The sequence below is a fragment of the Helianthus annuus genome, chromosome 14, assembly GCF_002127325.2.
Source record: "Helianthus annuus cultivar XRQ/B chromosome 14, HanXRQr2.0-SUNRISE, whole genome shotgun sequence".
NCBI classification, from domain to species: domain Eukaryota; kingdom Viridiplantae; phylum Streptophyta; class Magnoliopsida; order Asterales; family Asteraceae; genus Helianthus; species Helianthus annuus.
Window position 1 is genome coordinate 17,484,906 of NC_035446.2, and position 21,669 is coordinate 17,506,574.

Genomic DNA, 21,669 nt, shown 5'->3' on the forward strand with positions numbered 1-21,669 from the left:
CATTATCTTCAAGATGCCTCTTCATCGCAACAACACTCAAATGCCCGAACCAGGTGCTGCAATTACCCAGCGAATAGGCGTCATACTCTAGAGGACCGTTGATTTAGCTATCACCATGATTCGCCTCAGGGATGAAGCCGTATAAGGGAACTTCTCCTCGGTGCAATCAATGCCAACGTCATCATCCGAATCAAATACCCTGTTTCAAATGTACCCACGGTGGACGATGGGGACATTTGGTTAACATGTGCCGCTTTGCAATCCAAAGCAGAGTTGTTACAAATCCTGCTGCGGCTCAACCTTCAAATTCTGCTTCATATGTCGCCTTGGCGTATCTAGCGCCTCAACCTCATGAACTTTCTACCTTGTGTATCGACTTAAGCACGCCTAGTGCAAGGTGTCGGAACACCTCTCGTTACACAAACTCCAAAATCCATGTAGGATCTTTCTATCCTCATAATTAGATCCTTGTGGATGGGTATCATTCATCGGAGCCCTTAATTGAATTCTTTGTATGATTCAATACATAAATTACGATTCAATAAGGACAAAGCCGAATTCCTATTAAGATTTTCCTATCTTCATAGATAGATTCTTGAAAATGATTAAAGTGCCAAATGAAATCCACGGATTGGATTCCTGGTGTGCTTTAAATATCTGTGTCCAAAGATAATAAATTTAAGGTCAAATTAAACAATTATTTGATTATGTGCTTATGTGTTCCCTTTTATGTTTTGTGTGATCCAAATCCTCGTAGAATCTTCCATATCTTCGTATAAGAGATTCACAGTAGGATATTCAAAGGTACTATCTTAAATCCTTAATGGACTTCTACCGCCTTAACCAAGTCGTCAGATCCCTAAATAGCAACCAAACACATGTTACACACAGGAGGTTTGTGTATGATTTGTGGTTGTGGGTGGTGGCGATGAGGGTGCCGTTGAAAGACAGCCATGGATTTTAGAAAGTGACGGAGAAAGGGTTTGTTATCGAGAAGGTAATAGTTTTCTACATTAGTGGGTTTTGTCAATTCTATATGATATTTTACTAGGTGTAGCACCCGTGTTACCACACGGGTAGGTTTAGTAATGATCGAACTAAAAAACAGATTATAATATATCATTTAAATTTTGGTCTTTAGTTATATATCTTTATAAAGTAATGTTAAAAACAGTATGTGTAACCACACGGGTAGCTTTAATAACCATCGAAATAGATTATAATACATCATTTATATTGTTTGTATTTAATACAACTAATCAAATGTTATTGATCAGTTCAATAAAGCCCCTTATATTTGATCCAATTAAGCTTAATAATAGATTAGATTTTGTAGGCCCATTAAAACCCTTATATCAAATCGGGCCCCAAATTCTAACCACTCATCTACCATTCCAATTCCATTTCCATCTCCGAACTTCGAAAGGCGACAAAGCAACGACAGGGAGTGTTAAAGATTTTTCCTTATCAGCAAAAGGTAATCGAAAATGTATTGATTCGATTTTGTTCTTTTGAAATCTTTGCTTCATGTAATTTTTTTATACCACGCTTCCATGTATGATTTTTGATCTTAGGTTTGTTCTTTTATATGAACTTTAAGTTGTGATCATGTTTGTTTATTTGATTTGTTATACTTCAGATTCCATCATATGAATGTTCGTATTGATGTTCGATTGAAGTTTTTACTTTTGTATGGATGTTCGATTGAGGTGTAGATATTTAGGGCTATGTAAAAAATGATTGTTTATCAGTTGTTGTATAAAGATTTTTTAAGATTATGATGTTTAGTAAACTTTCAGTTGGTGTTTTTGACAGATTTTATCAGATTATATTTCACATGTTTGGGGTTTTGTATCACACTGTCAAAAATAGAAACATATTAATAAGCTTTAGAAACTCTCGGCATCGAAAATAACATTTGGTATTTCACATTGTTGACATTGAATATACCCATAACGTTATATAATATTTTAGTCTATTAGTTATACTCTTTTTAATTGCATTAATTAGAATAATCTTTTAACGTTTTTCATAAATAATGCTCATCAACTTAAAATCATTGTTGTTGATACATCTATTAACTTTGGTTAATAGATGGATGAAAATATATATTTAAAATCACTGTTGGGTTAAAGGTCTATATTGTATTTGTGACATAATTTTATTACAAGCCAAATGAAACAATAAGTAATCTTTTGAAAATTCAATAAAATATATTTTAAAAAAATTAAAATGTGTTTTTAAAGGTCTAATTTAATACATAAAGGAGAAAAACAAAAATATTATTGAAATGATAATGGTCACTAATCATATTATTGAAATGATAATGGTCACTAATCATGGGCATCCCAAAGTTGCTTTCTTTTGGCGACGTACCTCTTGAACTATGCAACCCAGTCCTCTTGAACAATGCAACCCCACAATAGCTAACAATAATAACACTAATAATAGCAATAACAATAATAATAAATAAAATGATAATATCAATTATTATTATTGTTATTATTATTAAATTACTAGTGTGTTAGCGGTATATCAATTATATATAAAATAATGCGTCAACAAGTTGCTAAATTAGACTTTAACAACTTTAATTTTTATATAACTGTAAAAATTAAGTGTTGATCTTAATTTGATTGAATTATAAAGCACAAATTGTCTTTTAGTGTGATGCATAAATATATAATCTTTTATGAAAGTATTAAGCATTCGTTGATGGTATTAAGCATTAGTTGATAAATAAAGCATTAGTTGATAAATAAAGCATTAGTTGATAAAATTTGTGGTATTAAGCATTAGTTGATAAAATTTGTTTCCCTCTTATTTTCACTATTCAATTTTATTATGCTTTATAAGGTTGTACCACATGAATTGTTGGTCATACATTTTAACTTTTTTTCTCTTAAATTTTAATAAGTTTTGAGTATTAATAACTTACTTTTCATCCCTTGAAGCATTAGTAAAAATATAATATAACTCTTACAGTTTAGTTTGAACAAGTTGATGTTATCCCGCGCGTTGCGGCGGAATTTGATTATGAAAGTCATTAGTATTGTCATGTGACTTGTAAAATTCTTTAGTTTTAGAATAAGTTATTATAATATGTACTGTTTTGTTATAAAAACTGATAACCGTATCAAAATATGTAAAAGTTATATGTTATAAATATTTGTAAAATATTTGGGGTGGTTTTGATTAGTCCACAAAAGTCTGCATTACTATCATGAATTATAACTTGAAATTGGTTACAGTTTCATATAGTTTTTAAATTTATATAAGTTATATATAATCCCATTTATATTCAATTAAAGGATTTTATACATATCTCATTTTCTAAACTTTATCTAAATTATACATATACTAAATATATAGTTGTGATACACAACAATAGGTTATTTTTTTGGAACAGGCATGAACATCTTGAGAACAATTTTACATTATTTTTAATATCACAAACTTTGCAAATAATATTAAAGTTTTGGTGAATAGTTTTACAAAATATTTTTAAATATTTTAAAATATGATACCAATTTCATTCGTGTGGTACGTGGAAAGCTTGAGTACAAACATCATCTTGCAAGTATAAAACAAATATAATTAATAAAACGTTTTAAAAAATTACTTATTACATATTTTTTTTTTATATATCCACGTTAAACACTAATATATTAGAAATAGCCTAATCTATTATTTTTGGTGTTTTATTTATATACTTAATTATTTTTTTGTATTTGAGTGTACACATTTTATTGTTTTATAAATTTTAAATATATTTTTATCATTAGTATGTACATGTATACGCACAGTTTAATTTTTTTTAAAAGCCAACACATTTTATTCATACACTTCTAGTTAACCAAGAAGATTGCACCATACATACAACAAAGTTTTATACAATCAAAATTAGTATCATAAGAAATGAGACGCACAGATTATTGATTGTTATTTTTTTATGTGTGTGCAATTTTATTTTATTTTGGACCAAATCCTCCAAATCTACAGTGTGTGTAGAAAGAAGGAGACAGAGGGAAACACCACCGCCACCAGAGGAAGATGAAAAGCAAACGGTAATTTCTTAAACGTACCACACACAAACACACTTCTACTTCACCCACGGTGGTGTTCGAAAGATCTGGAAATAAGCCGTCGGTTACAGAAACGACTTTCCTGTTATCCTTTAGGGTTCCAGCGAGTTGGTTAACCGGAGGCCGCGAGCGACAACCATGACTACCCCTCTCAGACAACTACTATCACCACATCTGAGACCCATAACTGTCTATATTCTTCCGGCGGAGATCGGCGGTGGTGGTTATATATAGTGTGAAAGGGAGGCAAACGACACGGTGGTTGGAGGAGACATTTCGGTTTGTTTTTTTTCCCGAACGGTGCGTTGGTTTGATTTGTTGTCAACTGTAAAGTTGCGCCGGCTTTGATATTTTGAATGTTTTTCTTACGTCTGAAAGTTTGTTAGTTTCTCTGAAAGTTTGTATTGGGTACGTCGGGTTGATACGGTTTTGGTAACCGCTATAAATTGGTGTGTTGGATACGGTGCTGCTTTTGACATGTCGTTAACCAGTTTTGAAGATGAAACCATGTATTTGAATCGGTGCCTTCCGATGACACAAACGGGTGCTTCCTATGAAACTTTACGATTGTGCATTAAAGGCAACCTGAGTTGTTTTTTTTTTAATATTATATAATGAAAGTTAATTGTTAGTAATGTGAAGGGGTGGGAATTAATTGTTGGTGACCTTTGTTACTTTTTTGTAGTTATATGAAAATGCATGTGTATGTCATGACACGTTACTAATTGTATAAGAACGAGTTAACGCTAACCCGCGCGTTGCGGCGGGAAGTTGATTATGAATTTCTTTAGTATCACTACATGAGTAGCGAAAATTTTTATTTGTCTTTTGTTTTGTTTTTTACTGTTAATATGTTATTATTATACAAAAAAGCTTGATTTCCCATAAAAAAAATATTGATTTTTTTTGCCAATGAAAAATAGATTAAATCCATGTCTTGATTAAGAAAAATAATTAAATGATGAAACATGTATAAGAGTTGCTTACCCGGCAAACCCGAAAATAAATGATGAAACATGTATAAGAGTTGCTTACCCAGCAAACCTGAATTCAAGATCGATGGACCCGATCAAAAAGACTTTATCCGGTACTAAATTCCTTCAATTCCTGTATGATTGAATTCCTCACCCTACAGTCGTCAAAGTCGTTTCACGTTTAAAGCTTGAATCGCTCTTTACTCTAAATAAAGCGATGACGTTCGCGATCATCACCTCTTCTTAAGCCTTTGTGACCTCGCATTTTAACTTCTCAATCGGCCTCTAATTTGTTCGCCTATTCAAGCTACACCACCAGCATCTCCTCAGTTTCGATTGCGCTATTTCGTCACACAGCCCCATTATTGATCACCTTTTCAACAACCGTGTAATCGCCGCTGTGGTTTAGCCTTGACCAACAATTGGCTGCAAATCGTCAATGCACAGTTGTGAATCCGGTCGAGGTAAACCAACTTCGCAAAATTTGAAAAACTATACATAAATCAACATAAAATTGTACCTTTTTATCAACGGAATCTAGACCTAGATCTTGTATTAAGTTACCAAATAGAGTTATAGAATCTCTAAACAAAAATATGTTTTAAATGCTAAAGAGGGAGTCCATGCAACTTGAAGACCTATACCTCTGACTCCCGTTCAACATTCCAGCAAGAGGCATAATATTTGAATTTTTTACACATCAATAGTACGAACTAAAACAGAGAATGTAATTGCATTTTGTTGAATATGTCATTATGTATTCAATTATATGTTTTTTCTACTAAATGTTAAATTACATCTAAAATGTTACAAAATTATATAACAATACAAAATGTAACTTGGGACATAAAAAAAAATAGAAGAAATCATGGTAACTTCGTAACCCAAATAATCGTGTCTGATATTTTCGCTAGAATACATAATAAGAGCATGAAACAATTTTCTTAGAAGAAACTATAGGTATCGAAAATAATGATATCAAATTCAAACATTTTGAATTAAAAAGTGAAGAAAACCATACCTATGCACTAAAACGTCAACCGCCGTCGGTCTTCCTTTGTCGGTCTTGTTGTCTCTCAGAATGCAGAAACGCCTTGTAAAAGTAGGGATATTTATCTCGCTATACGTCTAACGGTAAAAAAATATATTATAATATGTAATTGTAATATCACTTTGTATGGGAAATTCGGGAAGGATGCAATAACTAAAGAATCCTTACCAGCATCGCGGTCGTCATTAACGACTGAAAAAACGTATGTCAGAAAAGATGACGATGTTCGATGGTTGCCGAACAGAAATCTTAACCGATAGATGTGCCAATTGGTGAGAACGGCAACGATTGCCGAAGCAAAATACAAATTTCAAGAGACGAATGGGCGTCGCTTATGAATAGTCGGAGACGAAGTAGCAGCGGTTACGAACGCTGGGGTCGAAGAGGTGACGTTTACGGATCGTTTTACACAAATTTATAACGGAAAATGATGTTCAAAAAATTTTTGTAACGAAAAATCATCCACCCCACAACATCATTTAGGGATTTTGGGTGTGTCAATTCACTAAAGGATTTTATGAATCAATCACTTCAAATAGTTTTTGCAGAAGGAAAAAAAAAAGATAAACATGGAAATTGAATGAAGTTTACCTTTACGAATTGCTTTCGTTTTTCTCGTATGGAGTTTGTAGGATTGAGAATGGATTTGGGATAACATGCATTCTTTCCGTGTTTCCGTAAAGAATTCAGTTGGGTTTATATTTTATTTAAAGAGTTAATTACTGTTTTCGTCCCTATGGTTTGTCAAAAATCACTATTTCAGTCCATTAGTTTAAAAATTGCGATTTCAGTCCCTATGGTTTCACTTTCATAACCATTTCAGTCCCTGTGGTTTCACTTTCGTAACCATTTCAATCCATTTATTCTGTAAGTACAGGGACTGAAATGGTTACGAGGTGGACTGAAATGGTTACGAAAATGAAACCACAGGGACTGAAATCGCAATTTCTAAACTAATGGACTGAAATAGTGATCTTTGACAAACTACAGGGACGAAAACAGTAATTAACTCTTATTTAAAAGAAATGTGAAAGAAAGCATAGAAAACTGTTTCTAGAGACTTAAATGACGGTTGGTCACAATATGGAATTTGAAACGGTGTCTTTGTATGGACACATCCATTACGTGGGCTAGTAGTGTCCCAAGTTACATTTTGTATTGTTATATAATATAATATAATATAATATAATCAATAATATAATATAATATTTTCTAACGGACACAACTTTTAAACCAAAGGGCATGACCCAAATTGGTTTTTGTATGGTTATATAATTTTTATAGACTACATTTTTAAATTTTAGTAAATTTTCATTTTCTTCTCTTAGAATATTAATAACTTTACTCTTCATCCCTTAAAGTATTAATAAAAATAACTCTTACGGTTTATCTATTTTTATAGAATCTATGTTTTTTAATTTTAATTTTAATTTTTATAAACCTTGTACTTTATAAATTTTATTTTTCATACTACATTTAACTTTGTTGTTCATGCGCCGACATGGTGAACTAGTTCTCATACAAGTTGTGTTAAAAGATGTTTATTAGATTTAATATCGATCCAAAATATTATTATAAAATTACACAAAACTAATTATTGCAATTAGCTCAATGTAGACACGTAGGTAAACCTTGGTTCACATCTTCGTCTTTTGGAATTAATAAAAAATAAACGATATTGATAGGTTACCTCAGTCAACAAAGGTAAAGGCTTGTATAATTATAGTATTTAAATCTTTCCTACTACGATAAAACACGGTTATAATAGAATAAATTGATGAAAAATAGCAAGTAAAGTACATGAAAAGCATATGAAAAACTAGATGATGTTGCCTTGAAAAGGATCCGTCTCTGTCTTCTTTATATAAAATAAAAAATTAGATAGTGGGATGTTGCCAGGTGTTTGGATACTTATAGCACTTTTACAAATATATAAACGCAAACGATCTCTCTCACCATTTGCACCTCTATCTCTCTCTCTCAATTTACAAGTGGGAAACTATAGTCTTGTAAATACATAACACTACAAGAGAGTAGTGTTTCCATAAATGGAAAGTAATAAACATCCTAAACAAGGTGGAGCAACGGCGGAGATCACCGCGAAACCATCTAGATTTAAGCGGATTTGTGTCTTCTGTGGAAGCAGCATTGGCAAGAACCCCGTCTACCACCATGCTGCCGTCGAACTAGGCAACCAATTGGTATGTCTTTGTCTTTCTGTATGTAATGTTCCAACAAAGTCACTCATATAAATTAAGTTATTATTAACTTAGCCTCTAAAGAAAATGCATGCATACATATAAATTAAGAGTCCGTAAATTATTTCATTTAAATATATGGATGTTTATCATGTGTTTGTTCAAAGAATATATCATTTACATGCATTTTTTTTCCCAGGAAACCAAGGCTGCATCATTTACATAAATTAACAATGAGTTTTAAACTTAGAACAACCATTGAAATTAGATCGTAGATATTCTCCCATGGTATTTTTTTTTTAATTATAAAACTTAAGTATAACAAAGTTTTTTCTTTATTTTTATTTTTTATTTTTAACACATTGTATTCACAAAGTGTAAAACATTTATTTCAATGATGAGAAATGGTTGAAAGTGATTCTGTCCTTGAATGGGGAGGAGTGTTGAATGCAACCCTTTACACGAGTCCATATTTTTTTTTTTAGTGTACACAGGTTAGATTTTTATCATATTATTTAACCGGTATGATTTGACTTTATATTCTTTAAAATAATTCCCTCTTTTATTATTATTATTATTATTATTATTATTATTATTATTATTATTATTATTATTATTATTATTATTATTACATTTATGAAAAAGATCAAATTAGTTTTTTCCTTCTAGATTTGTTTTTGGATAATCACTATGAATTAACTGTGAATTTTATCGACGTTTCATGTTTGTAAATATCATTCCTCATATATAAACATGTGTTGATGAATTTTAGTAAATATGTTTAGCAACTTCACAATTTAAACTTTGAAGTCCAAACAATCTAATATAATTTAACATAATATGTCCTCTAAGTGTATAGTAACTTCCTTTTCTCCAAGTGTATAGTATATTTACACGCAAATTTTGCTTTCTAAGTGTATTGTAATAGATGTAATTACATCATAGTAATTAGTTACGACTTATGATCAAGTAGTAATCTTGTTATATGATGTAATACTATAAAATTTTTGAAACATTTTGTAAATGCACTTTTATTAAGAAAATGAAACAACAAATAATCTTTTGAAAGTTCTATAAGATATATTTTAAAAAAAAAGTTAAAATGTGTTTTTAAAGGTATAATAATACATAAAGGAGAAAAACAAAAATATTATTGAAATGAGAATGGTCACTAATCATGGGCATCCCAAAGTTGCTTTCTTTTGGCGACGTACCTCTTGAACCATGCAACCCGGTCCTCTTGAACAATGCATCCTCACAACAACAATAATAATAATAATAACAATAATACTAATAAATATTATTATTATTAAAGTAATAGTGTATTAGCGGTATATCAATTTTATATATAAAATAACGCGACAACAAGTTGCTAAATTAGACTTAAACAACTTTAATTTTTATATAGCTGTAAAAATTAAGTTTTGATATTAATTTGAATTATAAAGAGTAAATTGCCATTTTAGTCCCTGAGTTTTGTCCAAATTTGCCATTTTAGTCCAAATAGTTTTTTTTGCCTCTGGGTCCCTGACTTTTCCCTTTTGTTGCCATTTTGATCACATACACTAACTCCATCCAAAAACTCCATCTTTAACCAGGGGTATTTTGGGGATTTTCATTTTAAATGTTTTCAATTGTCATTTTGATCCAATTCCAAAAAATCAAAAGAATTCCAAAAAATCAAAAAAAATTCCAAAAAATTCTAAAAAATAATAAAAATTCTAAAAAATCATAAAAATTCTAAAAAATTCTAAAAAAATACAAAAAATCCGTTTCGGTGCGAACCGTTTCGAACCCAACCGTTTCGAGTTGAACCGTTTCGACGCGAACCGTTTCGACCCGTACCGTTTCGACCCGAACCGTTTCGAGCTGAACTGTTTCGACGCGAACCGTTTCGACCCGTACCGTTTCGAGCTGAACCTTTTTCGAGCTGAACCGTTCCGAGCTGAACCGTTTCGAACTGAACCGTTTCGAGCCGAACCGTTTCGAGCCGAACCATTTCGACCCGTACCGTTTCGAACCGAACCGTTTCTAGCTGAACCGTTTCGAACCGAACCGGTTCGAGCTGAACCGTTTCGACGCGAAGCGTTTCGACCTGTACCGTTTCGAGCTGAACCGTTTCGACCCGAACCGTTTCGAGCTGAACCGTTTCGACGCGAACCGTTTCGACCCGTACCGTTTCGACCCGAACCGTTTCGAGCTGAACCGTTTCAAGCTGAACCGTTTCGACCCGTACCGTTTCGAACCGAACCGTTTCTAGCTGAACTGTTTCAAACCGAACCGTTTCGAGCTGAACCGTTTCGACGCGAACCGTTTCGACCCGTACCGTTTCGAACCGAACCGTTTCGAGCTGAACCGTTTCGACCCGTACCGTTTCGAGCTGAATTGTTTCGACCCGTACCGTTTCGAGCTGAACCGTTTCGACCCGAACCGTTTCGAGCCGAACCGTTTCGAGCTGAACTGTTTCGACGCGAACCGTTTCGACCCGTACCGTTTCGACCCGAACTGTTTCGAGCTGAATCGTTTCGACGCGAACCGTGCCTCGAAATGGTACGGGTCGAAACGGTTCAGCTCGAAACGGTACGGGTCGAAACGGTTCAGTTCGAAACGGTACGGGTCGAAACGGTTCGCGTCGAAACGGTTCAACTCGAAACGGTTCGGTTCAAAAAGGTTCAGCTAGAAACGGTTCGGTTCGAAACGGTTCAGCTCGAAACGATTCGGCTCGAAACGGTTCGGTTCGAAACGGTTCAGCTCGGAACGGTTCAGCTCGAAACGGTACGGGTCGAAACGATTCGCGTCGAAACGGTTCAGCTCGAAACGGTTCGGGTTCGAAACGGTTCGCGCCGAAACGGATTTTTTGTATTTTTTTAGAATTTTTTAGAATTGTTATGATTTTTTAGAATATTTATTATTTTTTAGAATTTTTTGGAATTTTTTTGATTTTTTGGAATGTTTTTTATTTTTTGGAATTGGATCAAAATGGCAATTGAAAACATTTAAAATGAAAATCCCCAAAATACCCCTAGTTAAAGATGGAGTTTTTGGATGGAGTTAATGTATGTGATCAAAATGGCAACAAAAGGGAAAAGTCAGGGACCCAGAGGCAAAAAAAAAACTATTTGCACTAAAATGGCAAATTTGGACAAAACTCAGGGACTAAAATGGCAATTTACTCAATTATAAAGCACAAATTGTCTTTTAGTGTAATGCATAAATATATAATCTTTTATGAAAGTATTAAGCATTAGTTGATAAAATTTGTTTCCCTCGTATTTTCACTATTCAGTTTTCTCCTAAATTTTAATAAGTTTTCATTTTCTTAAATTAGAGTATTAATAACTTCATTTTTCATCCCTTGAAGCAATTAGTAAAAATATAGTATAACTCTTACGGTTTAGTTTGAATTTTTATAGACTACATTTTTAAATTTTAGTAAATTTTCATTTTCTTCTCTTAGAGTATTAATAACTTTTCATCCCTTAAAGTATTAATAAAAATAACTCTTACCGTTTAATCTAATTTTTAAAAAAACCTTGTACTTTATAAATTTTATTTTCATACTACATTTAACTTTGTTGTTCATGCGCCGACATGGTGAACTACTTCTCATACAAGTTGTGTTAAAAATTGTTTATTAGATTTAATATCGATCCAAAATATTATTATAAAACTACACAATACTAATTATTGCAATTAGCTCAATGTAGACACGTAGGTTAACCTTGGTTCACATCTTCCTCTTTTGGAATTAATAAAAAATAAACGATATTGATAGGTTAATTTCAAAAAAAAAAAAAAACAAAAAAACAAAGCTAAAGGCTTGTATAATTATAGTATTTAAATCTTTTACACTAACTAATAAAAAATCCCGATATAGATGTTTTGTCATGTACCCATCAACTCATGTAAAGCATCTTCGGTGATGCTTTCAAACACGCTTTTACGTGGGTACGTATCCCAATTGTCTTATCTCATATCTCAGAGTGATAAAATGTCTTTAAAGACGCTGTTTTCATAATTAAAAAAAATCGAGTAAACTGTCAAAATGGTCCATGAGGTTTGGTCATTTTTGCCACTTTAGTTCAAAACTCAAATCTTTTGAATCTGGATCCTTATGGTTTCAGATTTTAGACGCATTAGCTATGGATTTAATGAGTTATTTCGGAGTTATGCGTACTTTGGTGGAAATAATTTAACAATAGGGACATACTGAGAAGTCGCCACTTGGATAAAAAAAAAAAAATAAAGATGTGAGCTCATAGTAGATAAAACAAGCAATATCGGTTAGTATGAAAGACCAGGTGTTACAACTCACAATTTTTTTTTTATAAATTTTAATGATTGAGCGAGTGTGATTATGATGTTTCTAAAAGTATTCATATCCTATTATAGGTAGAAGATCCTGTACATTAATCCAGAATTATGAGAAGTGTGAGAATTGTATTATAACACCATATATAACACCATATAAACACTGTATAACACTATGTAACACCATATAACACCATATAATACTATGTAACACTATATAACATTATATAACAAATATAACACTATATTTTGTCTGATAGCATGTCTATGGTAGATGTATAGTGTTATATAATGTTACATAGTGTTACATGGTGTTATATGGTGTTACATAGTGTTATACGGTGTTTATATGGTGTTAGTGTTATATATAGTGTTATAATACACTTCTCACATTTCTCACACTTCTGAATTAATGTACACTAACCCTACCATCCTATTATGTATCCTTATCGATATAATTATCGAAAAATCGCTATCCATAAATTTATCTCTTATTTTTTAAAACTCTATCACATCTCATTTCTTATACACAAAATATAAAGATATATGAATCAAATGTAAGAATAAAGAATGGGATAGAGTAGTGTTTAGTTTTCTTAAATTTGAAGGTTTTACTTAATATAAGAAATGAGATGTAAATGCTTGAAACTATAGGCTTGTATTATGGATTAATATTAAAATTGAAAAGATAATTAAAACATAAAGAAATAAAAGTGTGTAACATAATTGGAAATTGCAGGTTGAAAGGAAGATTGATTTGGTGTATGGAGGGGGAAGCATTGGATTAATGGGCCTTGTTTCCAAAGCCGTGTATGACGGTGGCTGTCATGTCTTAGGGTAATCAAAGTTATTTAACTTATTTTATACACTTCTATTTCTTTATTTAGAAAAGTGGCTAGCTCCAAAGAAACTCGAACAAGGTTTACTTGAAATCAGATACATCAATATGGAATAAATACAAAATTTAAATAATTCTAAAATTTATCAAGCTGGTTCGAGTTACTTATGAGTTGAGACCGAGCTCAACACTTCAGCTCGATATAATAACGAGCCGAATCAAGAAAGCCCGTTTAACTTCGAGCCCGAGGCCAATCTTGTTCAGCTCGGCTTGTTTACAACCTCAAGATCAACTATATCGTACCATTTATAAAGTGGTGTAATAGATGAACTTTCTCATGATTTAACTATCCGCATCATTTCATTTGTTATATGATATTATAAATAATATGTAACTATAATGTATTTTCTCACTTTATATATGTTACGTGGGATTAGTTCTTACAAAAGTTCTCAGTTAAAGTCTATGTCAATTTTCTAACCGTATATAAGAGTACATTCGATATACCACGAAAGCTATATCTTCAAAGCACTTGATATATGTATTCGGAATTGATGATTATTGACGATCAGTTATAAGTGGCGGACCCAGGAATTATGTGTTGGGGGTGCGGATGAGAGGTTTAACCATATTTTTAAGAGGTGTGGTCGGGTGTTTTGCCTAAAAATACACTAAATTTTTTTTTCCAAGGCTTGCATCCGGCCACCCACAAGAATACATTGGTCCAACCCTGAAGTCATTTGTATTCGTGTTTATAGCATATCATAACTTGTCATTGAATATGCCCACTTATTGTTGTTGTGGCAGGGTGATACCTAAAGTGCTTATGCCAAAGGAGGCAAGTTCTTGGTCATTATTATTATTATTATTATTATTATTTTTTTTTAATTTTTTTTTTGTATTGTAAAAAAACTAGAAGTATGTTAGAATTTTTCAGATAATCGGGGAAACTTTAGGTGATGTAAAACTAGTGTTGAATATGCATCAAAGGAAAGCTGAGATGACACGTCAGGCTGACGCCTTTATAGCTTTGCCTGGTATAATTATTATCATTCTTGTTATTATTATCATCATCTAAACTATTATTTGATGGAAACTATGAAAGTTGCATTTCCATGCATATTTTTCAAAACGCCGTTATTTCAAGGTGATGTGATGTGATTTGACAATGATTGGAATATAGTTCTATTTTCTTTTGAACTTTCACACACACAAATATATTGAAGAGGGATGAAAATAAACCCCCATTATACTTAACAAAACTAATAAACTCAAATGAATTGACATTCTTATATCACGTGTTATACCTTTTTGCAGACTGTGTTACATGTAATAATAGAGGCTGTTACGTGTTACGTGTAATATTTTTTGCAGACTTTCAGCTTTTTCTGAAAAAGTAAAAGTTGTTACGTAATACATGGCAGACTCTAAATATTTACAGAACTCGCAGAACTCTAAATATTTACAGAACTCACAGAACTCCTAATAAACAATCTTGTTATTTATATATTTTAATATTTAGGATAAATTTATCATTTATTATATGTATTTGTATGATTACATACATGTTAAGAGTAATTTTATCATTTTTATACGTAATTTTATGATTACACATATTTATATAATTTGGCTATTACACATATGTAAACTACTCTTAACATGTATATATCATAAATATACATATAATAAATGACAAAAATACCCTAAGTATAAAATTATATATAAAATTATTGTTTATTTGGAGTTCTAAAAGTTCTGCAATTATTTAGAGTTCTGATATGAACCCAACCATATATATATATATATATATATATATATATATATATATATATATATATGGTTAGTTTTATTTGTGAATAACCCCTTGATAGTAAACTGTGTGAACTAATTCTAACCCTTGATTATCAATAAACAAGTGTAAATCAATGGTCAGGATTTGATCAGGTTTTCAAGATGAAAATACACTAGTATATTTTACATTTAAACCATTTTCTTATATTATAAATATATTACTATTGATAAATGAATGATTGAATAATTTATATTGCTCTCCTTATTCTAGCAAAAAAATTGTATTCTGCCTAGACTATTCATACACACACAATTCATTTAAAGTGTCTTAGTCATTATTAATTAGCGTTTACCTTTGAAAAATCTATAGGTGGTTATGGAACTCTAGAAGAACTTCTTGAAGTGATTACATGGGCACAACTTGGCATCCACCAAAAACCGGTAGACAAAATGGAAACAATAATCAAATACCTTACTACATGTTTCATTTATACAAAAATGTCATTGTTAGATTACTTTTATTAAATCGTATTAGGTTCAATACACGTTCGCCATGAACACATGTACGTAGTGGCGGATCTAGAAAATCGTTATAGGGGTAACGTTTGAAAAAAATGGTAATGAAATCAAAAAAACGTCAAATTTTTTCAAAATTTACACTACCACCGGAGTGCTAAGGGGTAGCGGGAGCTACCCCTATTATAGTGCTAGGGCCGCCCCTGCATGTACGTGCACATATATACACTATACCTTACATCCTGCACATTCCGGACATATTGTCCTTTGGTTATAGCTCTATGTTATAGACCAAAAGTCAGTTCTTTAAGTTTGAAAAAAAAAAAAAAAAAAAAACTCGGCAGTTTATGAAGAATATCAAGTCATTTATATGAATTTAAATATATACAGGTAGGATTATTGAACGTGGATGGATACTACAACTCACTGCTATCTTTCATAGACAATCCCGTTAACGAAGGTTTTATCTCCCCTAATGCTCGTAGTATTATCGTCTCCGCCCAAACCGCTCATGAACTCTTGTCCAAGCTTGAGGTAATATAACCAATTAACCTCCTACTATTTCATTCTTTTTGAAAATGTTAATTTGATTTTAAACAAAATTGGAAATTTCAAAAATAGATGTAGATTAGAAAAGAAAAAAAAAGCCATTTGGTTCTAGTGGGAGTCGAACCCACCTTTTATAAAGAAAGGCCCACAATATGACGAATTGATTTTGATAGTTGGGCCCACAGACAAATCATTAACATATAAATGATGAATATGACTAGGAATTCGAACCGGAAAATTGGACCGGAGTTAAGTCGAGTTGGGAAACTGAGCAACAATTGGATTATTTTGCTAAGTCAGAGTTTGCACGTTGACTTAATCCAGAAATCCTAAATGAAGACCATTAACAAACGTTAGATTTTCATCACAAGTCTATTCAACTCACCTTATATTAAACATTTTACTTCATGTAAATATTTATTATTATTTTTATCGTCTTGTTAGTTGTGTTTAATATACATCATTGTTTGTATAATTAATTGTGTCGAGTGAATCAATGATAGGAAGATAGATATAGAAAGGGTATTGTATTTGTTTTTTTTAATTTCATGTGTATTTTTAATAAAAAAAAGGTTGTGTGATATACAATTGTATTATTTTAAGACAATTTAATCGATGATGTGAAAATTAGTCATTGACAAGTCTAGGAGTTTATCCATATTTATCACTAAGCCTTTACTTGTCTTGCCCGAAGTGGTGCAATGCATGAAAGTGTTGGTGATTTTAGTTTCATCAAGACGATTAATTTGGATTTAGTTAACACCAGAGAAGAAATTGAATAAACGCTTATACGAGCTAGGTAGTGTGAAGTAACTCTTCGATCAAGACTATTCAAGTTCCTATCACCTAGGAATTTAATGGGTTCTTGCGGGCAAAGCCTTCTAGATCATGGGGTCCCAATCAGCTTGGCGGGGTCCAAGGGTCTCACACCCCAACCGATTGCGGAAACATCTGAGTGAGACGAACGAGATTGCTCGAGACTTCATAACACTACAGATGACAAGTATTTAATAATAAATTTTATTTCATTACTAAGATCAATTATATTGTTTGAAATAGAAATACAACAAGTTTGAAACGGACAAAATACAACAATTATGGAATGACTAAACTAATAATCACAATTTAAGTTTGGTGCGTTTCTAGGCATCCTACTAAGTTCTGTGCATCATCATCATCATTATAATCCTGCAACATGTATTAAAGTATAGTTCAATACAAAAAGTATTGACGAGTATACAAGTTTTGAGTACTAGCATATAATAATAACAGTTTGAACAATCCACATAGCAAACTTAGTTATCAAGATTAACGTATAAACTGACATGTGAATAAACAAGGCAACCCAAAGTTTACGCAAGTAACAATGAATAACTTAACATGACCTCACGAACACGGGTGATGCGTTACTCCTATAGCGTTATACATGTTAAGGGTAGGCTCGTACGAAGTTAATGACAAGTTTATCACAAAAAGAATAACACCGGAATTACGAATCAAGTATAAGTATAAGATATTAGCATGCATGTATTGAATTGTTGTGTAATTGCATAAAGAATGTGTGTTTGTGTAAGTTTGTATAACGTAAACATGTTGCACCCAAAAGTGTAAACGAAAAAGGGGTGTCGAGTATACTCACAAGTTTGCAAAAGCTTTTCGATTATCCGTGTATTGACGAGTTGTCGAGATAGGAAGATGAAGGTGTTCGGGTGTTTGGAGTTTATGGAATGGTTGGATTCGGAATTAAGTATAAAAGTATATGTATGCAAAGTATATCTCGTCTAGACACTTGTTTGGAGACTAAGTTTTAAAGTGTTTTCATGGGTCCTAATGTGCCCATTAGAATCACAAACTAGGAATAAAGAACGAAGATAATATAACTTATATTCGCGACGTGTAATCATGATCCGATTAACATCAAGAATTCGGTTATGTTTATATTTATATGTTATATAGTATGTCTAATATTAAGTTCGTCATATACTATCATATAGTTCATGGAAGTCAAGCATGGATGTATGAACACCTCATTGTATGATTCACCAATGCACAAAACACCACAAGAATGATTCGGATGGTCACGAATGGAAAGAAAATACTAATTACCAAACCAAGTAGCCAAGCAAGCTTTAACCCGGGTGAGCCATTCCCAACATGGAAAGAGTTAACTAAGTGTTAGAGGCTAGACATGGTTAAGTTACTTTAAGTCTAGCAAACTAATTGGGATAACAAGGTAAAACATCAAGTGAGGTGGTGGAATGAGGTTAGGATAGCCAAGGCTTCCAAGTATTCACACCTTGTACCATAACATAAGTCTTGCCATAAGCACTATGGTAGCCTTGGTTGGTTTCAACACTTGTGGGTTGTCTAAACCCTGTTAAAACAGAAAGTTTAGAGGTGTTTGCACCTCTTAAACTCCTAGAGGTGTCTATGCCTACCCCCCTCCCCCGGGATGTGTCTATATTGCAACTTGTATGTAGATGACAGTTCACTCGATTAGATGCCGATGAAGTTGATACCAGTCCTGAGAGAACCCTAATAAAAAAGATCACTTTGCATAGACTTGCATGAATATACATATTTGTTGTTCTTGGATGGCCCCGGCAAGTGCACCAATCGCAATTAGCATTATATAATGGATATGAGCCACTTCCATCTATTCTTGCAGCCGGTTGTTGCATCAACAGGTTTCGGGTCTACGATGGTGCACATATTGTGGGCACTCGACAAAGCTCATTTTCATTGGATTGTTTCCCAACACATAGTAAGCATAACATGAGATACACATTATTATTATTGATAAATTGTTCCCATAAAGATAGATATAGTAGAACACGGGTGTTAAAACTTAAAAGGGATAAAGTTAATGTCATCAAAATGCATCGGGCCATATTGAGCCCACTTTCCAACAATTCTTGTCTATTTTCTTTTTTATGTAGCAAAATAAATAATGGATTTTATATGTTGTAAGAAGTGGGGGTTAAGTTATTATACAAAGGCTCCTAAAAATAAGAAGTGTATAAAGACACAATTGATGGCATAAGATGACACAATGTTGAGCAACACACAATGTCGAGGAAAAAAGACCCAATGAATCGCAAAAAAGACACAATGACGCAAATATAGAAAAGACTCAATGATAAATATAAGACACAATGAGAAAAGACTCAATGATAAATATAAGACACAATGATAATAAACAAAAATTCTAAAATCTACATCCTATAAATCCAAAAGTGAAAACCTAAAATCTCACATCGTAGAGTTCGATAAGACGGTTTAATGTCGCTTGAATGAGGTCAATCGAAGTCAATTTGATACCCTCGACTTCTTATTTTTAAAAGGCTTTGTATATGATCTTAAACCTACTATTTAAATAGTAAATTAATAATTACTTTTTATCAATAGTTTATGTATGAATCCATGTTGATAGAAACTTTTGTGAACGGTTTTACAGGAGCTTCTTTTATCTAATAAAATAACTGAAGGAACGTAAATAATATTCTGATTTAATTGATTAAACAAACGAATACGAATACATTTCTCGTTTCTTTATTTACATTTGTAAATGTTGATCAAGATTGGTTCTATTTACTGTTGTATAATTGGTCTAGAACAGTAAATTCAAATAAATAACAAACCTGGAAACCGAATTGAAATTGTAAGTTTTGTGATTGAAACCTGGATTAATCTCTGAATCGTATGAGAACTATCAGATAAACCTATTTGCGGGTTACACGCAATGATTTATCGGATTAGACAGAGACCGAATTGGGATTTGATGAATTCTGTGAATATAGAATGATGAATACCCTGTAACCGTTCGTATTCTCTTCTTTTTGTTCTGTACGATTTCTGTATGATCGAATAAAAAATTAGAAGTCCCGAAGACTTCATTATCCTCGTTTCCCAGCCATATTGGGCCAAAGATACAAAATAAATTTTATGACATTAGTTAATGTCATGGACTTCAACAAACATAATATTAATATTAATATATAATATATAATACTCATTAAGCCCATAATGCATGGACTTCAACAAACAATAATATTAATATTAATATATAATACTCATTAAGCCCAAGAATAATCTATTAATAAACTAATAATTAATTAACAGGCCCAAATAACATTCGTGTTAAAGTGTTAAACGAGTCCGCACTCCCGCGTCACCTCACTCGTTTAATCACCGACGTTATTTCCTCGATCAACAAGTTAATCCAATACCCTAAAATCCGTTGATAACACTAAAATTACCAACATTTACACAGATTAAAGAATGCTACATACACTATAAATGTTGTTTTTGACCTTATATTTGAAAAGAATTTCAGAGAATAAGGCCGACCAATGTTTTCCAGGTGTTGTATAGTGATGGGAATTAGAAAAAGTTGAATATGTTTGCTCATTTTTGGCACTATACTTTTTTTAAGGCATTGTTGGCACTAGACTACCAACACAATTTCAGCCATTACTTTACTTCCCTTTTTACTTTCTATTTTTAATATTGACATGACATTTAGGATTGAACATGCCGGATTTTTATTTTAATTCATAGAAAAATGACTGGATAGTTATTGTGGTTTGTCCATTTTTCATCTTTAGTCCCTAACTTTCTAAAATTACAGCTATAGTCCTAAACTTTTGCATTTTCGTTCCCGGATAGTCCTTGGCGTGGATAAGGGTTAGTTTTTGATGTTAAATAAATATGTAATGACCAAAATACCCTTACTGTAAGGGTAAGGTGGGGACTACAAGTGAAAGGTAAACACATAAGTTTATGAAGCCACCATCTCTTTTAACTTCATCTTCCTCCCCAACCCACACCACCTCTTCTTCAATCCATCTTCAACACCAACTGCCACCAATCCACCATAGAATATGATACCACCACACAAACAAACATTACACCAACTTCCATCAAAACCCTATCCCCATGTTCCGTTTTTGTCTCTGTATGATGCTTATATACTTCAATTCATCATTTTTATCCTAAAACCTTCATCAGATCATGTCTCAACCTAATCAGATCCCCAAACTTGTGTTTGTTTAAGGGGATGATGTGGATATGCAATTCATCAGAGACCAGTGCGGCTGCGATTCTGATGATGATGGTGGCGATAAGACACGCTTATATCAGTCGTTTTTTCCGGTGATGGTGAAGGCTGGCATGGTGGAGGGTGGAGGCGGCGGACTGTTTACGCCGCTTTCTGAGCCTTTCTCCGGCCGAGGTCTGGTGACACACTCAGATGAAGATGATGAGTGATATTAGAGAGTGGTTATATGGGTATATATTGAGGATTGGGGTTTACAGGCGAGTGATTTTGGATATGAGGTTGGTGGTTTTATTTAGC

The 21,669-nt window shown here is 32.5% G+C and overlaps 1 protein-coding gene and 1 long non-coding RNA gene across 2 annotated transcripts; one reads left to right on the forward strand and one right to left on the reverse strand.

The window, feature by feature from the left end:
* Positions 1–4,826: 4,826 nt before the first annotated feature.
* On the reverse strand, positions 4,827–6,770 carry LOC110905333. Its single transcript, XR_004879154.1, has 3 exons — positions 6,279–6,770; positions 6,081–6,187; positions 4,827–5,485 (listed from the first exon to the last, which is right to left on the reverse strand). It is a non-coding gene; the product is annotated as an uncharacterized LOC110905333 (long non-coding RNA).
* A 1,237-nt stretch (positions 6,771–8,007) lies between these two features.
* On the forward strand, positions 8,008–16,899 carry LOC110908165 (cytokinin riboside 5'-monophosphate phosphoribohydrolase LOG7). Its single transcript, XM_022153063.2, has 7 exons — positions 8,008–8,311; positions 13,359–13,456; positions 14,265–14,295; positions 14,395–14,494; positions 15,619–15,689; positions 16,155–16,298; positions 16,535–16,899. The coding sequence occupies exons 1-7, from the start codon at positions 8,159–8,161 to the stop codon at positions 16,625–16,627; spliced, it is 690 nt and encodes a 229-aa protein (XP_022008755.1). The 5' UTR covers positions 8,008–8,158; the 3' UTR covers positions 16,628–16,899.
* Positions 16,900–21,669: the final 4,770 nt, after the last annotated feature.

Coding starts and splice junctions, on each gene's coding strand:
- LOC110908165 (XM_022153063.2), top strand. CDS start 8,159: ATGGAAAGTAATAAACATCCTAAACAAGGTGGAGCAACGGCGGAGATC. Junction 8,312..13,358: donor TCGAACTAGGCAACCAATTG/GTATGTCTTTGT, acceptor TGGAAATTGCAG/GTTGAAAGGAAGATTGATTT. Junction 15,690..16,154: donor TTGGCATCCACCAAAAACCG/GTAGACAAAATG, acceptor AAATATATACAG/GTAGGATTATTGAACGTGGA.